This window comes from Microcaecilia unicolor, chromosome 3 (assembly GCF_901765095.1).
Source record: "Microcaecilia unicolor chromosome 3, aMicUni1.1, whole genome shotgun sequence".
Taxonomy (NCBI): domain Eukaryota; kingdom Metazoa; phylum Chordata; class Amphibia; order Gymnophiona; family Siphonopidae; genus Microcaecilia; species Microcaecilia unicolor.
Window position 1 is genome coordinate 392,577,310 of NC_044033.1, and position 22,940 is coordinate 392,600,249.

Genomic DNA, 22,940 nt, shown 5'->3' on the forward strand with positions numbered 1-22,940 from the left:
GTGTACGCTAGCCAAGTGCAAAAGACACACTGAGTAACTGTACATTTGGTCCAATTAAACTTCTTCACACTAGGGATCACCTGTAGCACTGTTGTCAAGATAACCAAATGCATATAAATGAAGGCGGGGTTTTACAATATATATGCAAAATAAATAAAAATTACATGTGTTCAGGCAGTAGATCGTGGCAAAACACTACCAACATGTTTGGTAGGGAATACTATAAACTACGTTTGAAGATAACAGATTTGTGACAAAGAATCATTGGTCATATGAAGATTTGACTTATAAACATGTGCATTGTATTCGAGATGGAGAAATATTATAAGGTGGAAACTCCTGATGTTCACACTCATAGGACTTTATGATTATACATGTCTTCAAATGGTTTAAAAAATGATTCTTTGGATGTGGGTTATTTCAGTTTCATCTTACAGAGTCCATTATGAGCAGAGCAGACCAGTCTATGCTCGAGGCACACCAGAATTAAACAGAGCATGTAACCATGAAATCAGCTGATCATGTGTCTCGGTGAGCTGTTAAGCTGTAATAAGTAAATGCTGAAAAGCACTGTACAAAGGTCTCTGTGCATGGAACTGAAATAAATTAGAGACCATGCCCGAAAAATTCTGCAATACTTAAAAACGAGTACACAGAAGAAATGTGGAAAGGACTCTATTAAAATTAATTAAACCTTGATTCACCAGCTTAGTGCACATTAAAATTTAATGTTATGTTTTCAACATCTTCTGCAATTAGAAAAAGGGAAATCTTTTTACAAAGTTCAAAATCCAAAAATTAAATTTATTTTCTCTCTGTTGTGCAAAGTTCTCCTTTACAGAATATTGCCTGCAAACATTAAAACTAGTTCCACATGAAAGAAAGACACAGCTGCCTCTTGGCACAGATAAAGCAATACTTATTAACCCCTAAAAAAAATGAAATTTCTGATCTGATGATTCTGTGTAAAATGTTGCACCTGGCAGCACTTACACCATGCTCTACCCTTTTATAGATCAGCCTTTGATGCTGTGATCTGCAATGTTAAGGCACTGGAATATATTATACTGTATACCTGTGTTATAGGTCAACACAATGCAACTTCAGCACAGTCATGCAAAGAACCACATCTCAAGCAGTCATATCCAGCCCTCCTTCATGCATATTTACAATCCCTGTGCCAAGTGAGTCCAGAGCCTTGGGCTGAACCGTGCTTGTATCCGCTTGGTTTTTAACAAAATACTTCAACTCATTACATAATAAAGTTTTGGATTTTCTTAAGCACATTAAAAAATTCCCAAAGGAAACTAAGCTACACCCAGTGGAGGTGATCCAGCCCTTAAAACAAAGCACTAAAAACCAGTTAAAAAGAAATGAACTTAATAATCTCAATGAATGCCAAGGCTGTGCTGATGGGCTGCAGGTGGCCATAGCCCCCAAAAATTGGGCAGTGTATTATGGGCGCCGGCTGGAATGTGTACAGAACTGCAAGCAGTTGGATGATTGTAAATCGCACACATTACATAAATTCAAAAAAATAATAAATTAAATAAATACAATGTAATTGTTTTGCATATTGCAACAAAAAGAAAAATGCACTTTGCCCATCAACTTTAAAAATGACAGAGCCTGTTTTAACTAAAAACGTATCTGCTGCAGACTGTTTGCAAATTAACAGCAAGATGCTGAAGTGATTGCTGAAACAGTTGAACAGGGGCTATGGAGGTCCCCAGCGCACAGATGTCATGTTGAACCGTTTCTGTAAAAATAGCACCTTGAGCACTGGGGCAATACCCCTGTATCCCCCACCAAAGGTCCAAATGGAAATACAACCAATCAGAAAAGAATCATCTCCCTCCTTCCTACCTAATTATTCTGCATTTACCTAATGTAGAAGCTTGTCCATACACTGTAAAATCAATCAAGATCCATACGCCAAAACCAATCACACACGTGATGTGGGTCTTTGAGGGCAGTGAAATGAAGTCTAGGCCAGACCAATTCCGGAGAATTTATGTTCTTTGCTCCGTCATAGGAGAATAACAGCTTCTATATTAATGCTGGGCCAAATGTTTCTCCCCAGAATCTGCTTTGTTTATGGAATGGATTGTGATTTTTGATCTTTATTTTGCAGCAGAAAAGAATGAATAAGGAGGGGAAGCAGCATTTGGAAAAGAAAGGCAAGAGGAAAACAGCAGGCTGCAGCTCTCATAGAAAATAAAGCAGCTGCCCAGTCTGCTGACGCCATGAGCTTGAGCCTTTAGGTAGTCCAATTTATAGACACATACCATGATTTACGTTTAACAGGAAAATAACAATATCCTGAGCCCAGACAAGAAATGGTAATGCAGACAGAGGGAAGTGCAGATGCTGGTTATCCACGGAGAAATAGCAGCTCTCAACACAAATATGAATATTTCAGGGCCATTAGGCTTCTCATCAATTCAGAATCCATACTAGCACACAACCAGTTCACTGTTTCTTCCACAAGAACATAACCAGGCATATCTGCTTTCTCTCAGTTAGCCCAGGACTTTCTGTTCTCTGGCTTCCTCTGGCTCTTCTCCTCAAGTCGGAGAGATGATGCTCCTTCTGGTTTGGCCATGGCTGTCAGTGAATTCAAGCTGGATGCTGAATTTGACAAACTACTGGTCTTTCGGTTCTCGGGTGAAGTCCCTGCCTGCAGGCGCATTCCTGCGCTACGCCTCCTAGCAGACCCAGTGGCTTTCTTCACACGACTGGGCCTCACGAGAACACCATAACCTGGGTTACACTTGAAGTACTGCCTGCCCCCAACGGAACCATCATTCTTACCTTTGAAAACAACAAAAAAAGATAAAAGGAATTACAACACAGAAAAGTGATGCTGAGTCACTTGCTTATTTGCTGTCCATCGTTTTACGAAGTAAATAGGATCATCTGTTTTTTTGTAATTACAATAATCAGATGTAATTAGTTAAATTATCCTGCACTGCAGAAGCACTGCAAACAAACTGCAGTGGTGCTGGCTGGTACACAAACCAATGCTCATCAGAACAGGTAGACAGGAATGTCGCTTGGCAATTATCCTTAGTGGGACAGGTTTATTATTCCTTTGATATATTGTCTAATCATTAGACCGAATGAGGCTAGAAGCATTTTGCTATTCTACACCTGCTGTGAAGAGAGAATTCATTCAATCGCTTCAGCCCACTTTCCCTTTCCTTGACGTACACAGGGATTTAACTGTATTCAACAAGAAGCATCTCTACAGACAGATTAAGCACTGAATGAATGCCACAAAAAGGAACGCAGTAAATTTGAGACACTAAGATAATACTCCACATACCCTGGCTTAAGAGTGAGGTTCATTACTGTAATGGTATGTGCAAAAATAACCCATTTAGAGACATTGTCCCCAAAAGGAACCAGGGAAATATATGTTTCAGCCCCTTCTGTGCAACCTCTCGTTTCTTGTCTCTTTTCCTCTAGATTTGTCAGTGTAATTCATCTAGGACAGGGCTGGGCAACTACGGTACTTGAGGGTCACAACCCAGTTGGGTTTTCAAGAGTTCCACAATGAATATGCATGAGATCTATTTGCATACAATGAAAGCAGTACATGCAAATCGATCTCATGCATATTCATATTCATTGTGGAAATCTTGAAAACCTGACTGGGTTGTGGCCCTCGAGGACCGTAGTTGCCCAGCCCCAATATGGGTCTTCTAATGTTTCTGGATCCCTTGTACACAGAGCAGTGCAGTGACCATTTATAGTCAGCTATACAGATTCCAGCTCTCTCAAGATCACCTTCCAAGGCCTCAGTTTGACTTATCATACGGATTAAAAAAAGGAGGAGGAGGACAGAGACAAAATCTTCACGGATAAGTAGACACCAAACGAATGAGTGAGGCGAATACAAAGAGGATATTCAATATTCAAGGACCTTTATTGTAACAACACATTGAAGGACCCGACACGGCTGTGTTTCGGCATCTGAGCCTGCTTCAGAGGTCAGCAACCTGTGAAGCCAATGTTGATAAAAAAAAGGGAAACTTGAATCCAAAAATTACAAAGCCCTTTGCTATTCAAATCATGTTGCCTGTGTTGTTACAATAAAGGTCCTTGTATTTGCCTCACTCATTCGTTTGGCGACTTATGTGTGCAGAATTTAGCTTCTTACCCTTGGACTGGATGCACCCTCAGACCCCCAAAAACCTGGATCTAGCCACTACAAAGGGCTAACCTTTTAGTTCTTCTTACTGTATAGCCTCAGAAAACTGGTCTTAACAAATTTTCTTAGACCGAGCATAGTACTTACATAATTACATAAGCATCGCCATGCTGGGACAGACCAAGGGTTCATCGAGCCCAGCACCCTGTCTCCGACAGCGGCCAAAAGAACAATTTGTCCCGCCCATCCCAGAAATAGTGAATTTTTCCCAAGTCCATTCAATAACATTCTATGTCCTTTTCCTCCAGGAAGCCGTCCAACCCTTTTTTAAAGTCTGTTAAGTCAACCGCCTTAACCACTTATAGTGGCATCTAAACACTGTTTCAAAAAGGAATGCAAACAAAGGCTTTTACCTGCAGGCAAATCCAGCTCCACACCAATCCAAGTTCCTTCTTGAAAATCTGTCGATCCAACATATCGGACAGTGCCCGTTTTATTTGCACCCACAGTGACATATTCACCTTCCTTCAACCACTCTGGAATTTCTTGTGCTTCCTCGGAATCAGAGGCCATTTCCAACCGGTCTTCCATTCCCTCCAAATCATCCTCATGCTCTGGATTTTCAGCTCCCTGTTTGTTTTTAGCTCTTCTCGTGGATTCCTCTACACTCAGTGGGCATCCAGCTTCTTCACTCAGCATGTTTGTGAAAGATTTCAGCTCGGATGTTCTCACTTTTTGTATTTTGAATGGGGAGACAGTGATTTTAGATTGTGATAAAACATCGGGTTGAAATTGTGAATTGGACATTCCAAATCCCTCACCTAGCTTGAAGGAGTCCTTTTTACTGAGAACTGGTCCAGAAACTACCATATGTTGTTCTGACTGTAGTTCTTTGTTTGGTGTGATGCTGGAATGAGAAGACTGTGTACCAGTTTCTCTACAGCAATCTTCCAATACTCCATTTTGATCTACAGGAGCTACTGCTGGTGTGTCAGTTTTCAGCTTCATGATGGTATTGTCTAAAGATTCATCACTCTCTTTAGGTTGCAACTGGGTAACTTGTATTTGAGGTTTAAGCTGTGCAGTAGTCGGATAACTTCCCAATACAGGTAACAGGTTTGACTGTAGTAGAATGTCAGTATCTACTGCTGGGGGTATGGTATCATTGGTGGTAGGGGTTGGGCTGCCTGCCTGAATTACAGGGGTGTCACCCCCTGACATTAGTGCTTCAGAAAGTGTTGCAGTTGAAACACTGTGAGAAAAATAACCACTGGAAGTCTCACTCAGTGGGCTTGGGGGCCCTTCCTGGGAATCCTGAGTTGGAATTTCTGCTGGTTGCTTCTGACAAGGCACTTTGTGGTTCTTTCCATTATTCTTCAGGACTTCGGGGGATAACACAGTTACCTCAGATTGTTCTCTGCCTGCTTTTTCCAGAGTCATCTAAACCACAAAAAAAACAACAACAAAGGATTAGTATTAGATATTAGAAGCTGGAAAGGTAAAGCATACACATATATTGGGTGTATAAACATCCCAGAGGTGATGCAGTCTTTTATTTCTTATTATTTAGAGAACTGTAGATCTAGAGACCTCTAGAAGGAGCCTCAAGTATCCTTCATACCTCATGTGCCACAAATTTATCATCAAAAATCATATTCTAGGACTTCCATTAGAAACAAAAGCTATAGGAAATTGGAGAGTCATGGGATAGGAGGTAGTGTTCTACTGTGGATTAAAAACTGGTTAAAAGATAGAAAACAGAGAGTAGGGGTTAAATGGTCAGTATTCTCAATGGAGAAGGGTAGTTAGTGGGGGTTCCCCAGGGGTCTGTGCTGGGACCGCTGCTTTTTAATATATTTATTAATGACCTTGAGATGGGAGTAACTAGTGAGGTAATTAAATTTGCTGATGACACAAAGTTATTCAAAGTAGTTAAATCGCGGGACAATTGTGAAAAATTACAAGAGGACAAAGTGATGCATGTGGGAAAGAGGAACCCGAATTATAGCTACGTCATGCAAGGTTCCACGTTAGAAGTCACGGACCAAGAAAGGGATCTAGGTGTCGTAGTTGATAAGATGTTGAAACCTTCTGCTCAGTGTGCTGCTACGGCTAAGAAAGCAAATAGAATGTTAGGTATTATTAGGAAAGGAATGGAAAACAAAAATGAGGATGTTATAATGGCTTTGTATCACTCCATGGTGCGACCGCACCTCGAATATTGTGTTCAATTCTGGTCGCCACATCTCAAAAAAGATCTAGTGGAATTAGAAAAGGTGCAAAGAAGGGCGACGAAAATGATAAAGGGGATGGGACGACTTCCCTATGAGGAAAGGCTAAAGCAGCTAGGGCTCTTCAGCTTGGAGAAAAGGCGGCTGAGGGGAGATATGATAGAGGTCTATAAAATAATGAGTGGAGTTGAACGGGTAGATGTGAAGCATCTGTTTACGCTTTCCAAAAATACTAGGACTAGGGGGCATGCAATGAAGCTACAATGTAGTAAATTTAAAATGAATCGGAGAAAATGTTTCTTCACTCAACGTGTAATTAAACTCTGGAATTCATTGCCAGAGAATGTGGTAAAGGCGGTTAGCTTAGCAGAGTTTAAAAAAATGTTTGGATGGCTTCCTAAAGGAAAAGTCCATAGACCAAATGGGCTTGGGGAAAATCCACTATTTCTGGGATAAGCAGAATAAAATGTTTTATACTTTTTTGGGATCTTACCAGGAATCTGTGACCTGGATTGGCCACTGTTGGAAACAGGATGCTGGGCTTGATGGACCTTTGGTCTTTCCCAGTATGGCAATACTTATGTACAGTATAATTGTATCCTTGATAACTTTACTGCTGATTAAAGTGTTCTGAAACATTAAAACACTTTACACCATGGCCTAGCTCTGCAACTTTGATATGCCTGGCTTGCTGTTTACAGTTTAGTAGTGCTATAGAAATGATCAGTAATAGTAGTAGTAGTACATCTTCTAAGAACCACTAGTGGGACTCAAGATGCCAGAGACTGAACTACTGATTTCATAACAGCAAGGAAAGAGATCTATTTTTATTCACATAAAGTAGGAAGAGTTGGAGTAAAAGCCTCAGTAGCACATTGAAGCTTTCACCATCTGTTTTTTTTTACATTTCAGTCTAAGAGAAATACATATTTGAATAGTTAAAACAATTCTCTTTTCTTGCTCACTGTTACCCATTAAGGGGCAAATAAACCTATACTAGTATACTAAAGTTACCATAGTCAGAACTGAAGCAATAAAGAAAATAGAACAGATTAACCACCACCTTGTGGACTTGAAGGTGGGGTGAGGGGGAATAATAAAAAGTTACCGACTTCTGAATACCAGTGCTCTATCTGGTTGTAAGAATGCAATATTATGAAGTCATTCTGCCTGGGTGGAAGAAGGTAGTTATGTTAAGGAGTACATTTTTCTAAACCCGTGTGCTGTCTCCTTAAATAGGCTTTCTCTATTCATCAATTAAGCAAGCTAAAGTGATCTGAATATTGTTGGAAAACTAAGGTTATATACTTGTAACAAGCATTCTCTAAAGGCGGCAGTATATCAGTCATACAAGTGAATCATGAGCATGGTTTATGCTAGATAAACATCTACTCCACAGCTTTCTGGAAAAGCCTAAAAAGCCTTTGCTATGCATCTGCTCCAGTACTTCTAACAGAACTCTGACTGGGGAAGAACAATTTTGAAACAGAAAGTGGGTGGTGTTGTGTGACTGGTAAACCTCTGTCTTCAAAAAATACCTGTTATAAGTACACAAATTGCCTTTTCCCCAAAGATAAGTTCATTGTAGTCACTCAAGTGGAATCCCCTAGATACTGTAAAGAGTAATCAGCAAAAACACAGACTGCCACCAATGAAGGAGGCAGATCCCAAAATATAATGTTCCTGAGGGAGGAAAGGAGGAACTGGACTCTACCCCCGAAAGGAGACTGCACTCTGTAATAGCCTCATTTCAGCCAGGAGTTCCTAATATCCCTAGATCCATTCATATCTCAATCTACCAGGGGATGCACATGGACCTTTGGACTACCTCCAAGGTTGCTGCCATGGATTCTAACACCTGCAGAAAAGATTGAGCTTGCAGATCCCTTGAGCTTAACAGGGCTCAAATCTGATGTACATTGTTTAGCACTATTGCCACCGGGAGAAATAGGACAACCCTGTTGGGTGCCAAAATAGACTCCCAGACAATCCAGCACCTGCGACAGCTTGAGGTTGCTCTTGGCTGGACTGACCACTCAGCCCAGAGAATCCAAGAATTCCACCACCCCCAGACTCACATACTCCAGCAAACCCCTCGACATCCAGCCAATGCAGGAGCCACTCCTCAGGGCCACCAGAACCCCACCTAACATGAGACATGGAGGACAGAAAGTCCAAACCTTCTAGTTTGTTAAGAGGTCATAGCTAAACAATAATAGAATGTAAATACATGGACTTAATATCCCAAGCCTGACAAATCTTATTTGGAGTGAGCAAGCAATATTACTACAGCCCTAACATTGTAGGCGTTGATAAGTTACTCTAACGTTAGGTTTGTTTGGAGATGCAATCAGTCATTCAATTACAATTGTACATTTTATCATCACAATCCTGGCTTGTCTGGATCAGAAGAAAGTCTAATGAAATATCTATGGTTTCATTCTATTTACAGTATAAGATGATGGCTCTCTGGCAGCCCAAGTAGTGAAGTACTAGCTATTCTCTGTGGGCATGCAACCTAAGAGAAAATATTGGAAGTTCAACTGTGGAAATTAAACAACATCTAGAGTAGTGGCTCTCAACAAAGCCCTCAAGGCACATCCTTCCTTGCAGTGTAGATATCTTCAAAGCCCATCTGGCTGGATATGCCCTCAGGACTATGTTGATAACCACTGACCTAAGGCAAACATGTGATGCATGCAAAGTTCTGTTCTATTATGATAAAATCTGGTGCAGGGTAAATAATTCATAGGGTCCTGGAGTTCATTGACCACCATCAAAAATGCAACCTTTCAGATCAGGTACTTGAGCCCATAAGTGTTCAGTAGTTCAAAGGACAGGCTTCATCAACTGCCTAAGAACCATACTGATGTCCCATGACACTACAGAGAACCTGATGAAAACTTTCAAATCAAGCAAATCTCATAAAGAAAGCTGCAAAGAGACAGGGTTTTCATTCTACAGTGTAATTGGCACTTACTGCCACTATGAGGTTTAATTTAACAAAGTGTGAAAGATATAATGTATTTAAACAATTTTTGTGTTAGACTCTATAAGATACACAGTCCAGCATCTTGACTTCACATCAAACATAAACCACCTTCATCTAAACCATAAGGCCTGTCTGGCAGATTACATACAAACCAGAAGACATTCAGTCACCTTTTTAGGCAGACTAATGATTTTAATATGTCAGGCAGACTAATGATTTTAATATGTCTTCATCATCCAGGCTGTGAGATGCTGAAAGGGGGCAATGTTCCTTGACACTGCATAAGGACCAGACAAGATCTTAACTAGGCTGGATTCCTTTGGAATGTATCTCATAGGAACAGAACCCAGATCTGTCTTGGCGAAGATGGAACTATGAATATTATAGTTCCATGGTCCCTTCCAAATGTTATCAAACAAAAAGGCTTCTGCTGTCATCCTGTCTTCTGATTCCTCTTGGGCCAGAAAAACATGTACCTTCAGGTATGCTGAACTCCAGCCAGATCTTTGTTTGCACATCCTGATCCAGACACCATTCATGGGAGACCAAGAAATGACTGAAGAGTTTGGCCAGAATGTTCTTTTCCTGCCAGCTGTTGTCCCACGAGAAATGGTCTAGTTCCAGAATATGACGGTCTCCTATTACAGAAAGAGGAAGCCTGTTCCACTTGCTCAAGCAAAACATGAACACCTCATGTTTTGTGGTAGAATCTCAATGGAGTGCCTCCCTTTAGCACCCTTCAGTAGCATCTCAGTAAGCTGGGACTTCCTTAAGTCCCAAGCAGGTCTCCATATTAGCAAGGCAAAAATAACAGTTATTTCATCCTGTAACTGTGGTGCATTATCCACATTGGTAAGCACAGATCCACCCCTTATTCCAGCTAGGCTCCAGTCCAACTGCATGCCAGAATTTTCACAGTCTTAATACAAAATAATTATGAAGCAGACATTTCTAGTCCAAATTATCCAGTCCAGTTTTTTTCTTTTAACTCGCTTATGTGCAATTCTTTACTCTCTATCAAACCTGATGACTATAGGAGCAAAGACTGCCATCACCCTTAGTAGCACAACAAAACAAGTGCAGCCAACCTTCCCACTGGCATTAAAATAAGAGTTCCTTATTTCTCACACAATGAGCAAAACAAACTAACTTTACAGTCCTGGACATTCCTGAACCCCACAAACTATCTTCCTTTGGCTGCTCAATCTTCATGCTTTTTGCCCTCAGGGTATGGGCAAACTTATGCTCATTAGGTGGCGAAAATCTCTCTCTCTTTGGGCTGCAGACTCTGAGCTATCCCCCATGGGAGTAAACTTCCTCTGCTGCAACAAAACAGTTTTAGGAAAAACTCCCCACTGGCTTGGAAAAACTGTTTTGAACCAGCTCACCTAGCTGTAACTTCCAGCTCCAACCACCACCTTACTTCTCTTCTCTAGGCTCATGGGAGATGAAGTTCCTCCTGGTAGTCATAAATAAATATATAAGCATCACCGTACTGCAGGACTACTTAATTCTGGTCCTCAAGGTCCACAGGTAGGCTAAGTTTTCAGGATTATCTACAATAAATATGCATGAGAGAGATTTGCATGCACTACCTCCTTGGTATGCAAATTTCTTATATGCATATTCATTGTGGATATCCTGAAAACCTGGCTTGTCTGTGGACCTTGAGGAGTAGCCCTGCAGTACTAAACAGTCCATCAAACCCAGTATCCTGTTTCCAACAGTGGCTAATCCAGGTCACAAGTACCCGATATCCTAAAAGAGTAAAATAGATTTCATGCTGCTTATCCCAGGACTAAGAAGTGGATTTTCCCAAGTCCATTTTAACAACTTTTGATGGACTTTTGAGAAATTTGTCCAAACATTTATTAAACCCTGCCACACTAACTGCTTTCACCACATTCTCTGGCAACAAATTCCAGAGCTTAATTACATTTGAAGAAATATTTTTTCCAATTTGTTCTGAATGTACTACTTAGTAACTTTATTGTGTGCCCTCTAGTCCTTTTGAATTCTTTACTTTTTCCAAAAATACATCTACTTGTTCCACTCCACTCATGATTTTATCTTGTGGACCTCTATCATATGTCCTCATAAGGGAGTTGTTCCATCCCTTTTATCTTTTCTCTGTATCTTTTCTCTTTCTATATCGTTTTTGAGATGCGGTGATCACAACTGCACACAATACTGAAGCTGTGGTTGCTCCATGAAGCAAAACAAAGTCATTATAACATTCTCCATTTACTTGCCCTTTCTTTTCTAATAATTTCTTACTTTCTAATTTGCTTACTTGGCTGCCACTGCACATCGAGCAGTGGATTTCAATGTATCATCAACAATGACACCTAGATCCTTTTTCCTGGGTGGTGATGCCCAATGTGGAACTTTGCATCATTTGACTATAGTTGGATCTCTCTCCTCTAAGCACATCACTTTGCGCTCATATTAAATTTCATCTGCCATTTGGATGCCCGGTTTCCCAGTTTCATAAGGTTCTCTTGCAATTTCTCACACTCCTCTTGTAATTTAGCAACTTTGAATAACTGTGTCACCAGCAAATCTGATAATTTCATTGTTATTCCTTTTTGCATGTCATTTATAAATATGGTAAAAACAAGCAGCCCCAGCACAGATCCCTGGGGAACCCCACTATGTTCCCTTCATGGGGTCATAGCCATGAAAAGATTCATCAGCAGTGACTTAACCGTACTCTGCTTTCTACCTTTTAACCAGTTCTTAATCCACAATAGGACACTTCCTCCTATCCCATGACTTTTTAATTTCCTCAGTAGTCTTTCATGAGGTTTTTTGTCAAATGCTTTCTGAAAAGCCAAATACACCCTCTCATCTTTATCCACGTTTATTTATCCCTTCAAAAAATGTTGATTTGTTCAGAGCCCCCTACTGCAGTTCCCAGATTTGTAAGAGATCTGACTTAGGTGTTTTCCCAATAGCTTCCAACATTCATTCCCTTGTTTTGGGAATTAAGCTCTAGTTGCTCACCTCAGTCTACAAGGACAATTTGTTGGGTAGAACTTGAAGCCATTGGCCTATTTCTCTGACATAAGAAGTAAAACTGATATAGAACTCCCCCGCCCAAAAATACCAGATGGTCGTGGAACTTGGAAAAATTGTCTGGGGAAACAAACTACTAACAAACAGGACAAGAAAAACAAGCAAGAAAACTTAAATAAGTGACAAATACCTGCCTAACATAACAACATATTTTTCTTTTCCAAGAATTGAGAGAATTGTGAGAAACAGGGCTGCTGAAAGCTAACATGTTTGATATTTGGTGGACAAAAATGAACCAAGGGGAGAAGCAAGGCTGTGTGAATTTCAAAATATGCAAGCTAAAGACCTGATGTTGTTTTTCCAGAGAGTTCTGGAAACAGATGTATATTTAGTGACAAATGTGACCACAATACTCCCTTCTATGACCAAGGGAGGTAGATATCAAGCTGCATTATGGCAACAGCATGCATACTTATAAGAAATTGTAAACCACTTAGGTCTAGGGAGTATAAAAATACTTAAATAAATAAAATAATTTATCCATTTGAAGGGTGTGAAGGGGCTCTAATGCAAGTTTAAGAACATAAAAATAGCCATACTGGGTCAAGCCCAATGGTCCATCTAGCCCAGTATCCTGTTTCCAACAGTGGTCAATCCAGGTCACAAGTACCTGGCAGAAACCCAAATAATAGCAATATTCCAGACTGAGAGGCCCACCTTATGAAGGGAAGGGTATAAGAAGCTTCAGAAAAAAATATGCAATTATCTGGGTGTTATCTGGAACAGTTCATGCAAGAAATGACATCAGTGAAGAAGCTGACAGCCCAGATCTGAGCTGGCTGCATCATGAAGACATCTGAAGCTCATAAAACCCAGCCCTGCCATCTGCTTTTGCCTGCTGGTCTGCCTGCCCCTGTCTAAGGAGTGAAAGCACCTGACAGCCTGCTATCTGCTCCTGTCTGACCCTCCATCTCCTGAGAGGCTCTACAGCTCCATGACCTGCTCTCTTTTCCTACAGTGCCTGGGGGTTAGGGGTCCTAATCAGTTCAGGACTAGGGTAATGTGTGTGTTATCTTTACCTTGCATTGACAAGTACCTAAATACTCATTGCCATACCATCAATTTGGGTAATTTAGCATATATGCACTCTTTCTGATTCACAGCTTCCACTTTTGCCAATAAAATAAATTAGTTTTTATACTTTTTTAATAATATCTGAGCCTTGTGTTCCATTCTTTTGTCCTTATCAGTATTTCCTGGCTGTAAGAAATTGGGTCTACACTTAGTGGGATGTCTCATTATACCTTAGCTAAACACCAGAATGCTACCTTTCATATGTTCCATTTTTTTTTTTTTTTTACTAAGAGTAGTTGCCCCCTAAATGCCTGTTCTCTACCTGAGGTTAGATAATTGTAGAAATAAGTTTTTCATTCAAATATTTGATTATGTAACTATCCTTCCCTTATGTGAAGGGGAAAAATGTACTTGAGTCGGTTAAAGAAATGTGTCTTTATATTTACTAAAAAGATTTATGTCATGGGATTATTTTAAACTGTTAAGAATGCAGGATTTATTTGCACTAGGATGCTTTTGTAATCTATATCTTTATCCATTCTGAAAAAGAAACCAAATAATGGAAAAATCACACATTTATTTTTATATATTTGTGAAATTTTGTAAATCGATTAGATAGGGGATTTCCCAGGATTTGGCGATTCATCAAAGCATTAAAAAATAAACATTTCAAAGCCAGTTACGCTACCATTCCTTTGTATCCTGTTTCCAAATTCCCTTCCATTGCTCCCTGTCCACTTAGTGCATGAAATTAACTGTGCCTCCAAATATTAACAGATCACTTCAATGAGCTGCGGCTGATCCAAAGCTTACAAAATCTGAAACATCATTTGCCAGACTACCTGTTAAAATATTAAGGCATCTTTAGTAGATTTCATATTCTTGGTTGCAAACATTTTAATTCATTAAAAAAATAAATAGATAACAGGGAAAGGTAATTTTAGTGTTCTATTTATGTGACTTTGCAAGCTTGAAACATTTTCCAATAAGATATTTTTAAAAATTTAGTATGGTAAAGTACCTGTCATTATTACTTAGTTTTTCTGCTGCTAAAAAGACACAATGTGATAAAGAAATGCAGTTTTCATGCATGCCCCTGCTTTGACACTTCAAGTTATCAGCTCCATTTCCTTCTTAGAATTATTTTTGTCATCTCAGTTAGTCCCTAAAGGCAACAACTGGTATAGAGCAGACTATATGATGTACACAGATTGTATGCAATGAGCAGTCAATGGTCACAAGTAGGAAGAATAATACTTGAACGTCTTACTCTAATTTCATTGTGCAACAACTGAGAATGCAAACTTTTGAATGCTGGTTGGAACGCCAAGAGGTTACTATGCATTTCAAAAAGCAGCATTTGAAGCTTATTTGAAATAATCCATTTAGCCCTAGGGCAAAAAATGCAATGCCATGTATAGCAATAAACAATACATCACAAACATTATGCAAAGAAATTGAACACACAGAGGGGCATAATCGAAAGGGGCGCCCAAGTTTTCCTGAGGACGTCCTCGCAGGACGTCCCGGCGAAGGGGCAGGGAAACCTGTATTATCGAAACAAGATGAACGTCCATCTTTCATTTCGATAATACAGTCGGGGACGCCCAAATTGAGAAATTTAGGTCATCCTTAGATATGGTCGTCCCGGATTTTCAGCCATAATGGAAACCGAGGACGCCCATCTCAGAAACGACCAAATCCAAGCCATTTGGTCATGGGAGGGGCCAGCATTTGTAGTGCACTGGTTCCCCTGACATGCCAGGACAACAACCGGGCACCCTAGGGGGCACAGCAGTGGACTTCAGAAATTGCTCCCAGGTGCATAAGCCCCCCCAAACCCCCCCCCCCCCCACAAACCCACTACCCACAACTGTACAACACTACCATAGCCCTAAGGGGTGAAGGGGGCACCTACATGTGGGTACAGTGGGTTTCTGGTGGGTTTTGAAGGGCTCACATTTACTACCACAAGCCTGGGTCCGCCTGCCTGAAGTGCACTGCACCCCCTAAAACTGCTCCAGGGACCTGCATATTACTGTCAGGGAGCTGGATATGACTGTTGAGGCCGGCAAAAAATATTTTTAAAGTTTTTTTTTTTAGGGTGGGAGGGGGTTAATGACCACTTTGGGAGTAGGGGGAGGTCATCCGTGATTCCCTCCGGTGGTCATCTAGTCAGTTCGGGCACCTTTTTGAGGCTTGGTCGCAAAGAAAAAATGGACCAAGTAAAGTCGCCGAAGTGCTCGTCAGGGACGCCCTTCTTTTTTCCATTATCGGTCAAGGACGCCCATGTGTTAGGCACGCCCCAGTCCCGCCTTTGCTATGTTTCCGACACGCCCCTGTGAACTTTGGTCGTCCCCATGACGGAAAGCAGTCGAGGACGCCCAAAATCGGCTTTCGATTATGCCAATTTGGGCGACCCTGGGAGAAGGACGCCTATCTCCCGATTTGTGTCAAATGATGGGCACTCTTCTCTTTCGAAAATAAGCCTGACAGTGTTCCACAATATGATCTAGGATAATAACGTAAGGACATGAGTGGAATTCAAAACCCTAACTTTTGAATAGTTACCTGCAACAGTGCAGATAGGTTTTAAGACGAATGAATCACTCAGCTAGCTCAAAGTTGCAACGCAGACCAACCTAACTAACTCAATTGGCTTCTCTAGTTGACTGGGCATGTGTAATATCTAATTGATAAATCCATCAATAAGCTTATTAAACTTTTCATTCCCTCCTCTCCTGGCTAAGTGTTGATGAGATTTGCAGACTTCAGAGGTAGCTATATTCATGAGTTAAGAGCTTTAAAAAAAAAAAAAATGAAGACCTTTATCAGACACAACACTACAAGCCAACTTCTCAGTCAATCTGCCTTCCTCCTGGGAGGGAGGCACCATCACAGGGAGAAGAGGAGGCTACTCCTATTTCTTTGACTATTCAGTCCATTTCTCTGTTGAAAAGGTGGTACCTATTTTAACAGTTCAGATTAACATGGCTACCTAGAATTTTAAAGAACATGGAAGAAAGCTTGTGGAAAGACTAGCTGGTGGTTGGGTACTCTAAGACTGAAATAAGGAAGTCGATGAAAGGTACATCTGAAATCAGCATGCCTGTACATGACTTGAAAAGGTCACTAGTTTATGTAAATCATGAGTCGTCCATGGTTCAGGATGTGAAGAGGAATGGACAGGGGACCTGGTTCGGCTTTATGGATAATGGAGCCTACTGGAGAAGAGGAAGTGGGAGCCATGAAAAGGGAGGAGACTGGGAGAAAAAAAAGATGAGGGTGAAAATTAGTATGTACCATGGTGAGTGTTTGCTGTCTTTAATAAAAAGATTTAATTGCTATCTGGAGATTTTAGATGTTATAAGCAGTCAACACTCGCCACAACACTTCACAGTGCCACACACTATTCTTCCACTGCAGATCTTAGAATCTAAATCTACTGCCTACAGGTTTCAAACTAGGAACTCTAAAATTACGGAGTAGTCTTGCTGAATGTTTAGAAGATGCCATCCTGGTTTAGCCCTGTTAATATTCCTTCCCTTTATCATGCTGTATTATAAGAAATACTTTTTATTGGTGGTCAAAGGAATCAGAAAGCTGGGTGAGACTGGCACAAAAAAAATTCCTCAACTTTCCAGGTTACATATGTTAGTTTCACAACAATCTCAACACTTGAGTAGGGCCTTAGGTGAATAAGAACCACATTGAAATTCTAAGACACAGTAGGAAGCCCAATATGAGGCTTCAACTGAAACAATTCCACACAAATCTGACAACTAGAAGATGTATAGAAATGGGGTTTCCCTCTGCATATTGATAATAAATGCCATGTGCATGGAGGTGAACCTTAACAGAGTATGTTTTCAGGCCAGACTCAAAGACACAAAAACGATTCAAGCACTTTTGTGTTTGGCAAGAGAAAGGGTCTATGGGCTAGCCCTAACACCAGATGGCATACCTCCTCCAGCTTCAGACCCTAATTTATGTGCTTTATACTAGACTTGATCTAGGCCGCTTTAACCACCTATGGTGCCCTGGGCAAACTTCTGTGGATTTTCCCTCCCTTATCTACTCACACCCCTACCCCCACCCCATGTTGAGTGGTATAGCTCTCTTAGCCCCATGCTACCAAGCCGCTTTCCAATGAAAAAACAAAAAGTGGCATAAATGCACAGAACCACTAGGCCAGTGTTTCTCAAGTCCGGTCGTGGAGTGCCCCTTGCCAATCAGGTTTTCAGGATATCCACAATAAATATGCATGAAAGAGGTTTGCATATAATGGAGGCAGTGCATGCAAATCAAGTTCATGCATATTCATAGTGGATATCCTGAAAACCTGACTGGCAAGGGGTACTCCAGGACTTGACTTGGGAAACACTGGTCTAGGCCACGCTGCTGAAGGCCCTGATGGTTCTGCCTCTCAGAAACAGGAGATGCATGTACTACCTCCATTTCTCTCATGCATATTCATTGAGGGTATCCTGCAAACTGTCTAGAGGACTGGGCTGAGAGCCCCTGCATTAAAGATTAAAACTCTGGGTACATATTATACACAAGTCCATATTATATTTGAGATAATATAGTATTACACCAAACCCTAAGACTCCAATATACCACCTAGTGAGAATACAGAAGAAACAGGCTGCTACAAATCTCTACATAGAAACAATATACTAGCAGAATACCATACCTTGGTCACATGCACAAAACACAAACTCGACAAATATGAAACAGGGGACCACAGGTCATTTACCAGATAAATGAAGGGAAAAAATTGAACTGGAACTCAGAGGTGTTGCCAGAAGCCCATTTACTTGGGGGGGGGGGGGGGGGGGGGAGAGAGGATAACAAGGATTTCTTTTCTCTCTCCTGCCCCCCCAGCTCTCCTCGCTCCACTCCTCCCACTCATACCTTTGCAGGCAGGGATGCCCAAGCCCCGCCAGCTGAAGGGACTCGGTGGCTGAGCCCCCACCAACCATTCCTTCAGTACTGCATTTTTGGAGGGGGTCTGAGTCCAAAGTTGGGAGTGGTGGGGAGGCCCAGGCCCCCAAGGCCTCTACGTGGCTATGCCACTACTCTGCATGTACAGCAAACAGATAAATAGAAACTGAAATGCAAGATAGAGATCTACAATATACGTAGTGGAGTGGAATGGGAAGAGGTGAATCGCTTGCTTACTCTATCCAAATATACCAGGACTAGTGGGACCGCAATGAAGATATTAAGTAGCAAATTAAAAAAAAAATGGAGAAAATATTTCTTTACTCAACATGTAATTAAACTTTGGAATTCGCTGCCAGAGATTGTGGTAAATGCCGTTAGCTTAGCAGGGTTTAAAAAAGGTTTGGCTAATTTCCTAAAAGAAAAGTCCATAAGCCATTATTAAGATAGACTTGGGAAAATCCACTGCTTATTTCTAGAACAAACAGCATTGTCTGTTTTACTGTTCTGAGATCTTGCCAGGTACGTGTGACCTGGATTGGCCATTGTTGGAAAACAGGATACTGGGCTTGATGGACCTTTGGTTTGTCCCAGTATGGCAATGCATGTTCTTAAGTTCTTTTTTTCCCCCCTTTTATTGAGAAAAGAATAACAGTAAAAGTAAATACATCAACCATCAGGATAACAGAAGCCTTCCTGTCTTAAGAATCCCATAACAAATGCAAAATACATCTCAATAATAGCACCTCTTACCATCCCCACCCCCCAAAAAAACTCCATACTGTGAAGAATGAGTGAAGGAAGCATTCAGACGTGAGGTCCATTGAACATATAAATCCCAGATTTTATGGTAGGGCAATAAGTGTCCTGTGCACATGGAAGTTAACTTAGACATCTGTTGTATATAGTCCTTGTGTAGAATTGCCTGAAGACCAGGAAGAGTAGAACTGTTCCACGCCGTCGTTAACAACAAACAGTTTACTAGCTACAAACACTTGCGTGGCAAAACAGTGAATAGGTTTTTTTTTTAACGCCCCCCCCCCCCCCCCGAGGTTTATAGTGGAGAAGACAGTGGTCAATCTTCACAGGATATTGAACTGCAGTTACATTAAAGAGAAATTGCAAGATCATAGTCCAAACACCTGAGCATGAGGACAGGACCACTAGATGTGAAACATATCCCCCTCTAATCCACACTGCTGCCAACACAAAGCTGATCCCAAATGGAACATCTTGGCCAGACGCTGGGGTGTATAGTACCAACAGTAAAGCATTTTATGTCCATTTTCAACCAAAGCACTAGAGATAGAAACCTTAAGGAGGGATTTGTTCCCACTGCGAATATTCATAAGATACTCAGCACCTTCTCCCACTTTTCCAGCCCTCTCTCTTCCCTCTCTCCAGCCGCCCTCTCCCTTACCTTCCCTAGCCACCCCATGGGACTCCAGCACTGCTCTCCCTTTCCTCCAGCCCCCCCATGAGACTCCAGCACCTCTCTCCCTTCCCTCCAACCTGCTGCATGGGACTCCAGCACCTCTGCCTCCTCCCTTCAGCTCCAGCCCTCCTCCCTCCTCCCATGGATCCACCTCCTCTATCTCCTTTGGGTTTAGCCCCCCTCCTCCCTACAGCGGGGTTCAGCACCAGTGTCCCCTTTAGCTCAAGCCCCCCCCCCCATGGGTCTGGCATTTTGTTTTCCTCCCCCTGCCTGCCTCATCTCTATATCTTGCAGCCACGAGGAGGATACTTACAGGCCTGCTTTTTGCGAAACAGGAAGTCTGGACCAGGCCTGTAGGGATCCTTCTTGTGGCTGCAAGGTACAGAGATGTGGTGGGGAGGGGAAGGGAAGAAAACAAATATTGGCAAGGAGGTCTACTGTACACTGGGATGACAGACCCACAATAATCATGTTTTTTTTTTTTTAACCACGGGAGCAAGGCTTTTTACTGCTCCCACGGGGCAGTAATTTTTGCTCCCGTACCGCAATAAATGTGGTAATTTTTTTTTAACGTAGGTCCCCATCCCTGTGTCATTCTCTAGTCTGTAGTTCTTAGTCTCCACCCACCTGCAGGTAGGAGTGTATAAACCCACCCACCTAGGCAGGTCTGGAGGGACACTAAGGAATGCTTCTTTGTTCAGAGTGCTACATGCATAGATTTATGTCACAGGCCAGACCATACTGAACTCATGTTAATGCATACAGCAGTAGCAGTGTACTTACCTGTTTAATGTTTAAGGCACTCTCATCTATGCTAGCAGGTTGCATCATAATTCGGGGAACAGGCTGCACAAAAACATATACAGAATTATCCATTTAACAATGAATCCTGTGTAGGTAGAATTTAAAACATAAAAATATTCGGAAAACCCACGTCTTTGGGCCACACAAGCCAATAGCAGATTTAGCTATTTTTATGAATTATGTCGATATAATCACTAACCCTTGCCTGAGAAGATGAAGTTCATTTCTTCCTCTAGCATGCAGGATTAGCTCTTTTTAGTACACAAGGCATTCAAACAATGCTCTGTTTTAGTACAAACATTTCATGTTATTCTTTAGGGTTTCTTTTTAATCAAAACTTTCACTCAAGCTCCTCCCCCCAATACCTTTGCTTTAATGACTGCAAGGAGATGCATGATACAGCCTGAAAATCTGGCACAATGATTTGACACAAGGGATGATTTTGCAAAACCTCTGGTATGGTGAGGCAAAGGGTGGGGTGTGGCACATTAGCATATTCATTTGCATACATACATCTTATACATATTCATAATAGTTATTCAAAATACAAACACACAAGCCTAGAACACTGAATATATATATATATATATATATATATATATATATATATATATATATATATATATAATAAAAATAGGGGACCACAAAATAACCATTCAGACAACCTGAAATGGAGATCTCCCCCCCTTCCGTCCACTCAAGAAAGCCAGACTCTACAAGCAGAACAATACTGGTAAGAGAGAAATATAAATGTTTTCTCCTGTACTCTGCAAAATACAAAACTTAAAAAAAAAAAAAAAAAGTAAATGTACATTTCACAAAGCAGGCACATCTCAATCTTTAAAAATCTACTATAATAAAACTCACCCTCAACGTTCTGAGGACACTGACGTCAGTGAAGCCAAGCCCTGACTTCCTTCAAAAAGGTTCAAAGGTTCGTGGTGGTGAAACCACCAAAATCGCTCCGGGCCCCGCCCTTGAGGGCGGAGCAATGGCAGAACAACGAAGGGGTTGGCAGGGAGGGAGGCAGGGAGGCGGGGGGGGGGGGGGGGGGGAATCGCTCCATGCCCGCCCTCACGTCAAACGTCATGACGTTGGGGGCGGAGCAAGGGCAGAACAACGAAGGGGTTGGCCAGGGAGGGAGGGGGGGTGTTGGCAACGAAAACCTTGCTAGCGCCCATTTCATTTGCTCTGAAACGGGCCTCTTTTACTAGTCATTAAATAAAAATAATTTTTTTTCTACCTTTGTTGTCTGAGCACTTTATTTTTCTGATTGGGCTGGTCCCACTCTCTTCCACTTTCCATGTGTCAGTCTTCTAAATTCTTTTCCCAGGTTGGCTTTTCTATTTCTTCTCTCTCCTCTTGTTGTCTTCCTTTCCCATTCAATCACCAAGTCCCACTCATCTTCTGCTCTGTTCCCTTTCTTCCCACACCCCTAGTCGCATCCGTCTTCTGCTCCTTCTCCCTCCCTCTACCCACACCCTCTAGTCTCATCCATCTTCTGCTCCCTCTCTGTCCCCCACACCCCCTAGTCCCATTCATCTTCTGCTCCCTCTCCACACCCCCATCCCATTCATCTTCTGCTCCTTCTCCATCTCTCTTACTCACCCCCCACCGTGGTCTCATTTTATTTTACACTTCCTGCCCAGGCCTGCCCGTCTCTCTCGATCTCCTTTGAGTCCCTCCCCACCACCCGCCACAGCAGTGGAGTCTTCCAGTGGTGCCCTGTATCCCCCCCCCTAGTCTTCCAATCCCCAAGCCGCCGGCAGCCTCAGCAGCACACATGCTGCTTTAGACCTGCCCCGGAAGCTCTTCTCTCTCCTACAGCTTCCTGTCTATATGGGAACAGGAAGTTGAAGGAGAAAGAAGGCTTCTGGGGGTAGGTCTAAAGCAGCGTGTGCTGCTTTCTCAGAGAGGATGCCGGCGGCTCAAGGGATTGGAGGATGGTGTGGCAGCTCAGCTCATTTGGGGGGGCACTGCCCCCCCAACCACGCCCATGCTGGTATTTCTTAATTTTAAATTTACTTCCATCTAACCTAGCCATTAAAGTAACAATTCTTGGCCTGTGGCCACATCTAAGACACATACAATTTAGGTCTGGTCATAGGTATTGAGCTGGGGATGGCTACAAGTCCATTTCCACCCAGTGTCATAAACCAGCCAGCTTGGGGGACAGAAACTGGGCTCAGCCTCACACCCAATTGTAAGAAAAAAAAAAGATTTATACAACACTAGTAAAAAAAGGCCCGTTTCTGACACAAATGAAACGGGCGCTAGCAAGGT

At 41.9% G+C, this 22,940-nt stretch overlaps 1 protein-coding gene across 1 annotated transcript in view; it reads right to left on the minus strand.

Moving 5' to 3' along the window:
• Positions 1-395: 395 nt before the first annotated feature.
• The window catches only part of KIF13B (kinesin family member 13B), a 427,996-nt gene continuing 405,451 nt past the window's right edge, over positions 396-22,940 (minus strand). Inside the window, exons 38-40 of the mRNA XM_030198710.1 lie at positions 20,637-20,699; positions 4,570-5,596; positions 396-2,814 (exon numbers count right to left, since the gene is read on the minus strand). Coding sequence (XP_030054570.1) covers positions 2,519-2,814; positions 4,570-5,596; positions 20,637-20,699 — 1,386 coding nt within the window. The 3' untranslated portion in view covers positions 396-2,518. The remainder of the gene's footprint in view (positions 2,815-4,569; positions 5,597-20,636; positions 20,700-22,940) is intronic.